Here is an 8065-nt window from a genome sequence, read left to right as displayed (position 1 = left end):
CATGGTGTGTTCACGAAATAACCATATTACTTGAACTAAGAACTCAAAAAAGTATCATAAAACACGAATTTTATTTTTTTAAAAAAAACCTAGCGTATCTCACATATTTTACGGACGTGAATTAAAATCGCAAACAAATAAATAATTGATCACAAAGTACCTAACTCTCCAAAAGTCGATTAGTTTAAAAAGATGGCATAAAAAATTGAATAGGTCGAAGCACTTAAAAGGGGCAACATACGAGATATTGGTTCCCACATGCAAGCAACATATAATATATAGTGGCAACTCCACCCAATCCAAGTGGAGAGATCTTCCCTCTCTTTTTGCAGGATTTGTTCTCCCAATACTACTATTTAAATTGACACCTAAGAATAACAGAGTCCCATATAATTTAACCTTGTATATATTATATTATGTCTGCCAGTTTCAGACACATCCACTGTTTATTATCGTACATAAAGAAATCATAGTAAAGTAGCTGCACCTCTTCAACTTATGCTAAAGTTTGTTGCATATTTTAGTTTATTAATTCATCGTGCATGGCTTTTGGAACAATGTCTCACAGCCACAAAATGCAGCACCAGATTCCACTTGAACAGCATATTATATGCTAAATTCAAATCTGCATGCAAGCTGAATACAGATTATGCTGTGAGATCAACTATTTTACCTTTTTATCTATCAACTGAAATACAATGGTTTCTTTCCATTTGATTGGCAGCTCGCGGACTGATTAGTCGACTCGGTCCATACGAGTACTAGTAAAACAGCCTTAGAAAGTGATCACATGACATTATACGATTTATGGAAAAATAGAGAACAATCCATGTAATATACAATGAGTTTTTTGGATAAAGTAAACTAAAATTAAGTTGTAATGGTACCAAAGAATTAAAATTGGCCCAGGCTAAAGCCCGACCAGAAATCCAAAGAAGTGGGCCATGGCCCAATGCACTGTCTAAACCGGTTAAATTTTGACATCGCACTTGGGCCAGTGGGTGAACCACCCTTTAAGCCTCAAATGCAATTGCTATGTCTCCCAACTCTCTTCTCTCTCCTCTCATCTCATTTCATCCTACTCTCTTTCCTTTTAAAAAATTTACAAATATCTATAAAAGTGGTCTTGCAAAAATGTCTATGGAATTATGTTAGTAAATCTATGAAATTAAAAAAAAAATATCAATCCACAAAATACTATCATTTAAAAAATCCATCAAAATCTATGAATTGAATAAACCCAACTTGAGCACATTTACTTGAGGCCGCAAAAATTCTGTCTATACACATTTTATTTGAGTTCGTAACAATTTGGCCACCTTGAAAATAGCCTTTTCCTCGAGGAGGGGAAAATATATAGGGTAATATTTAATGCAATATTTTTTGTTATATTAACAATTAGTTGTTATATATTAAGTTTTTATTGATTTAAAGGTTTTTTAGAGTATTTCTTTTCATGAAAAGCACAGTTTATTCGTTTTTGAAAACCAGATCCTTGAGTTTATCTGAAATACCTACAACAATTAAAATTTTTCTTTTAATTCAATTAATACTATTTGAGCCAACTTAGGTGAGGAATATCCGATTTTGTTTGGCGTTTTTCTTGAACGGGTTGTACATGATCTTGCCTGGAAAATCGCTATGGTGATTTATATGCGACTGAAATTTTCAGTACAAGAATGTGTTTCGCTTTGTTGATTCCACTGCTTAAATTTTTATGGTGTTTGACTATTGATTGTACTAATAAATGTTGAAAGTTTTGGGAGTGTGACAGAGTCCTAATGCCTAATGGTTTTATTTTTGATGCTTATCCATAGATTGTGTATGTATTTAAACTTTCTGCTGGCAAACCATATGAATGGCCATTATAAAACCTGTGGGTGAAGGTCCAACTCAAAGAACAAACTCCAAAGTCACGTGCTTCCAACGTTAAGCATAGGCTGGAATAAAAGGACCAAATCCTGATCAATTATTGGCACTTGGACACCACAGATCAAGTTCAAAGCCAGCCATCTTATAGGGTACGAATTCTCGGCCTTGTACTTCCAACAAAAAGAAAAACACATAAATAAATATTATAACATAATTGTTACGTTCCGAAACCGGCGTTGTTTAACAATTAAAATTACAAAATAACAAGTTACGTAGTACATAAAATAGCCAAATGTCAGTTTATTACATAATCAAAAATGTTTTTATGGTGCATAGCATAATTTCGGAAGCAATAATGTAAATAAAAATAAAACTAAAATCGATGCTTGAAATTTCATGTCTCGAACTTGATCACCAACCCCAAAACATGTGTTATTATCTTCTTCCACTTGGTCTTCGCCCTTATCTCTGGATGTATATGTAAAAGGGTGAGTATTTAGAGAAATACTCAGTACGTGGGAATGGGGCAATCGTATACGAAAATACGAAATATACATACAATTTGACAAGGGTTACATGTCGCAACATGAATAAATACATGAGACAAATAGAATTTGAAACAAGGTATCAAAACATATCGTAATTGGAGCATCAATTTATATAAAAAACTGTTATTCATCTATTTATCCATGATATACTGATCAGTCCCTAATTGTTACACATCTAAAGGAGCGAGACCGATATCAGTTATTATAATACACCGCATCATGGCCTTATCTTATCTTGTGATGTTTCGGAAATTTCTTTAATACTTTTAATTCGAATCCTAACAGTCAATTTTCAAGATTTCATTGCATAACAAAGGGATCATGCTGAACGAAACATATACATAATCAAATGTTATGAAACTTGTAGTGTACGATCGAGTTTTCAAAAATAGCTGGAACATCATTATTTTAAAACATACTTATAAGCCCACTTACTTGTTCCTTTCTCAAAATAAAGTGCGAATTGCTTGCAGCTCGAAGTGATATTATTTTGACGCTCGAATTGTCACAAACAAGGGTCGAGTGTTGTTCAGAATTTGGTGTTGCTTGGATTGTTTCTCGGAATTTTTTGCTTGAAAATGAGTAGAGTATTGCTCGAGTATTTTGTTGTTGAATTACTTTCCGAATATGAGATTACGAGATTATGAAATATGATTTATGTGTGACAATTCAATTTTATAGAGAGTTTGTAAAACACCCCACTACATGTCATGATCCCATATCTCACAAGCCATTACTCAATGATTATTCAGCACTAAGCCACATTTTTATGGTCATAAAGACATGTTTAATTAGTTACTAAACCATGTTTTTATGCCACTAAACATGTGGAATTTCAGGGTCTTCACAATAACAACATTTGTCCATTCAAAATCTTGAACTACAAGCAGGAATATCCGAGTAGGATGTTTTAACCAACAACCAAATTGAGGAGTATTTAGTTGGACTTTTGACAAGTTTGATTAGATTTTCACACACGTCGTATGCATTTATATACGCATCCCCGTTACGACCCTCCAATTTTGGGCCAAACTAGTTGTATGCTTCTTTTGCTATATTATTTATTAATTTAGTGATATAAACAAACAAGTTATCTTTAAGACAATGTGGATTAGAGTCACGTCAATTACAATACTCTTTTTTTTTTAGAAATTGGTAATTTAATCCATGAAAACAATAAAGATATAATAATCATAATAATAATAATAAAAGTGGTGACACGTAAGTTTTGCAACATTTGTGGGGGTGAGTTGTCCTCAATCACCAACAAACCAGACCGGCCCACCTTCACCTACCCCAAAAAACCGGTTCGACCGTCACCCCTTTTCCTTAGCCCTCCAAACCTTTTTTTCCCCTTAATAATTAATCATCACAATTGGTGTCCTTATCCTTCTACAAACAATATTCACGATTTTTTAAATTATTAAATCTTTCAATTTTCTCTTCTTTTTTTTTTTGTGCAGTTTGTATATAATCTTATTTATTAAAATTTCATTTATCGTTATAATAATAATTGAGCACATGCAGTGTTTTTTTCTGTATATTTTGTAAGTTTTCACAAATTAAACGAGTAAACAAATACTTTGCTAACATATTTATAAACTTTATATTATGAAAATAAATTTGGCGATTTTTTTTTTGAACCATAATTTGGCGATTTAATACATGTCTTTTGCGTTACAATTTTATTATAATGCGATACATTATATGTCACTCAATCCATGTTAATCTTGACACGCGAACTCCCTTGACACAAATAGACATGCGATTCTAATACGGTAATACCCTTCTTTTCATCGGATTCAAATCCATATTTGAAATAATTTATAAGGGATTACAATGAACTTTATATATCGTACATACTTTATATATTTTAGTGCACTGACGTGCACTCTTGTACAATTTTTTTATAATTTATTTGGTTTATATTTATATGATGATCAAAATATAATTATAAGAAATAATGAGAGACTATACTGTAATTTTGATATATGAATTAACAAAAAAAAAAAAAGGAAAGAAAGAAAAAATTAAAGTAAGAATTGAACATACGACTTGATACTTAAAAAACAAATGCTACATGGTGTGCCTTATATTAAAATTTAAATACTTTATTAATACATATAATTATTATAACAGATCATGACACCAAAATTTAGTTATTCTAAGGATCTCAAACTTATTAATATAATACAGAGTAGATCTCTTGCGAGACGGTTTCATGCATCTTTATTTGTGAGACGGGTCAATCCTACTAATATTCACAATAAAAAGTAATACTCTTAACATAAAAAATAATATTTTTTCATGGATGACCCAAATAAGAGATCCGTCAAAATACGATCCATGAGACAGTCTCACACAAGTTTTTTCTTATAACATATATATATATATAGAGAGAGAGAGAGACACACACTGACACACACATACTATTACAAAAGGTTTAGAAATCGCTTAATCACGGGTCTACATTTTTTTAATGCGTGTAGTGTGTGTCATAAAAAATGTTTTAAAAAGGTTTCAGAATGATCACGCATACATGAAGTTTGTCAATTTTTCAGGAAAAAAAGTTTGAATAAGGGGCACTGTCTGATTTAAATATTTATATTTGTCGGCATGCATCACACATATGAATCTTTTTCTGGCATCTTGGCCCTAATCAAGATCTAGTCGTAATTAATAAGTATTAAATCAAAATTAGATAAATAATTATATGTAAATGCATGCCCAATCACGTAATTAATAAGTATTAAATCAAAATTAGATAAATAATTATATGTAAATACGTGATTGGGCATGCCTTGAAGTCTAAATTAAATTAGATCACTGCAGCAGGTCTCCTTGCTTAATTGAAAAGCAATTGTTATGTTGGTTGACATGAACGAAGCATCTATTTGGAAAAAAAATCGTTGGTGAAAATATTAGAAAACAAATTATTGAAAATAAAATAAAAGTCATGTACATTCACTAAAATACAATTTATTTGTTCTAAGAGAAAAAAATTCAGAGTCTAGTTTGGTAGAAGGCAAGAAATCTCGATAATCAATAATTTAGATGCTAGTCAATTTTGTACCAAAAATGTGACGTAGAAATGGTCAAATTCATTTATTTATCATAGAAAACAGAAATTGTTCAAGGGTTTCCATGCCGCAACATATAGACACGCACATTTGACTCCCAACTATAAATTCCTCTCAATATTACAATTAATCACCGATAAATTGTTATATATATATCTCTCTTGTTATCTTTTTGCATTTGATGGATCAATCGTACTCATTATTTATAATAAAAAGTAATATTTGTTTATTGATGACCCAAATAGAATATATGTATCACAAAATTAACTAATGAGACTATCTCACGTGAATTTTTGTGATTATATTGTAATGATATCAAACACATATTTACATTGTATATATAAAAAACAGGGAATGTGAACTATTTACGCACTTGATCCCTGGTTTCATACTGTGATACATGGATTCATAAGTAACATGTATTCTAAATATGTTATTTGATTAAAATATACATGATATTGAAACTAAATTTAAATGGTTGAAAATTTAGAATTTAAAACTTTAGAGGCATTTTAATCTTGGGGGGAAGATGGAGCCCATGGAGTCATATCCATGGGGTAGCTTCCTAAGACCCTCAAGAAAGATGAATATTCTTGCACCTCCACTAAGGCATTTTGCGCCCGCACCTCCGCCAACGACGCCTCGAAATCTATGTAAAACATGTACTCGAAATGCTTGGCCGTCCCGGTCTCCGCGTTGTCCACTAATCTGATCGGGCAGTTCCGGCGCGGCCGGGACTCGATTTTTGTCAAACTGATGTTCCTGAAAGCAAAGGCCGATAAGACTTTGAATAGGACGCTGGTTCCCTTTTCGTGTGCGAATACGATGCTTGTTTTGAATGGCCTATCCGTGCGAGGGATGATCGGTTCCCTCGCCAGCATGACGAATCGTGTTACATTGCTCGAGTCGTCCTGGATCCCGTCTGCTAGTATGTTCAGCCCGTACAGCTCGGCTGCTCGTGCCGAGGCGATCGCCGCGGTGTTGTGGAGGTTGTTGGTGGAGATGTATTCCGCAGCTCCGGCCGTATCATCGACCGCTTCCCGGATGACGTTGAGGTCCATGTTGGTTAGCGTGAGCTCGCATTGGGACAAGGCCTGTGGGTGGCTGATCACGCGGGTGAGGAACTCTTTACAGACTCCGGGGAGTGCCAGGAGGCAGTGGTGGACGGGGAGTTGGACTTCTCCGACGATGTGGAGGCGGTGGCGGAGGAGCAGATCGTAGTTGCGGTGGATGGATCCGCCGAGGGAGTTTTCCACGGGGAGGACGGCTCTGTCGGCGATCCAAAGCTCAACCGCCTGGAATGCCACTTCAAATTGGTCACAGGGAATAGCTTCGCAATTGGGATACGCCTTTCCTGCAGCAGCTTCGCTATAAGCTCCGGGAATACCCTGATACGCTACCCGGAGCCTAGAACCGTGCATCGGAGACGGAGACAGGTCGGCGATACTCAACGGCCTATGGAGTAACGCCGGTGAAAAAGGCCGATTATTGATCGGTACGAGGTCTAATGTCGGGTGGCCATTTACGGCAGCGATACTATCGCCGCTGCCATTACTTTTCTCGGTATCTTGGTCCAGTGACATCACTTTGCTTGCAAGAATAGCGCAAGAACTCTGCCACTCAAACCGGCTCCTTCCAACCAACCCAGCGCCAAAGCTTAAGCCGTTCTGAATCGAAGCCGCGGTCGAATTCGGATTCGAAGAATCGAACCTCGAAACACACAGGATGACGGATCTATCCCATCCGACTCGGTGGCGGTTCAGACCAGTTTCCGCCGTCCGGAACAAAGAATTCAGATCCGGACGTGAACAGGGAGAATTCAGGGACACCATGGCAATCAAGATTCAGGAAAATAAAAAAAGAAAAGAAAAATTGTGAGAGAGATGAAAGAAAAGAAGGAGAAAACTTGTTTCAAGAAAGCTTATCGTTCTCCGAAGGAAGGAAACGTTTAAGCTGAGGAGAAAAGAAAGATGGGTCGGGGTATATATTGTTCAAAGTCCGAGAAATTGCTTCTACCGACCGCCGGTCAATTTTTTTTCTCCTTATTTTCTTTTTTTATATTTCATTTCAAATCTTTATACCACCATAAAATATTAATTAATATATTATATGATTTGTCGAATATAATGAAAAAATACATAATTTTCGTGTTGTCAATTCGATTATTAGTTAATATATTATTTGATTTGTTGGTCGTACACAAGATTTTACACAAGATTTCACCACTTTTCATGTTAGTCAAGATAATTTCAGTATCCAAAACATGGGAAAATTTCAATTTATTCTTAAACAAAAGATAATTTGAAATTTGGATTTTGCAATTAAATGTCCAAAACGTCATATATATTGATTCCATGGTGGGTGAGGTTTTTTCCTACAACACTATCACATGATGTCATGAAACTCAAATATATTTTCTATTGAGCTATGTTTATGACATTGGATATCTAACTTTTATATATATATATATATATATATATATATATATATATATATATATATATAGAATGGGACAGTTACAATCAGATTTCAGATCAAGACCTCGTCTCAAATTTATTTTCTTAG

The 8065-nt window shown here is 34.5% G+C and overlaps 1 protein-coding gene across 1 annotated transcript; it reads right to left on the bottom strand.

Annotated features, from left to right (window-relative positions):
- Positions 1-5790: 5790 nt before the first annotated feature.
- On the bottom strand, positions 5791-7462 carry LOC140842394 (arogenate dehydratase 1-like). Its single transcript, XM_073210253.1, has one exon. It carries the CDS (start codon positions 7330-7332, stop codon positions 6013-6015), a length of 1320 nt encoding a protein of 439 aa, XP_073066354.1. The 5' UTR covers positions 7333-7462; the 3' UTR covers positions 5791-6012.
- Between the last annotated feature and the right edge of the window lie 603 nt (positions 7463-8065).

The sequence above is a fragment of the Primulina eburnea genome, chromosome 10, assembly GCF_022965805.1.
Source record: "Primulina eburnea isolate SZY01 chromosome 10, ASM2296580v1, whole genome shotgun sequence".
Lineage (NCBI taxonomy): Eukaryota > Viridiplantae > Streptophyta > Magnoliopsida > Lamiales > Gesneriaceae > Primulina > Primulina eburnea.
Note: the sequence above shows the minus strand (reverse complement) of the source record. Positions and strands in the feature narration are given on the sequence as shown.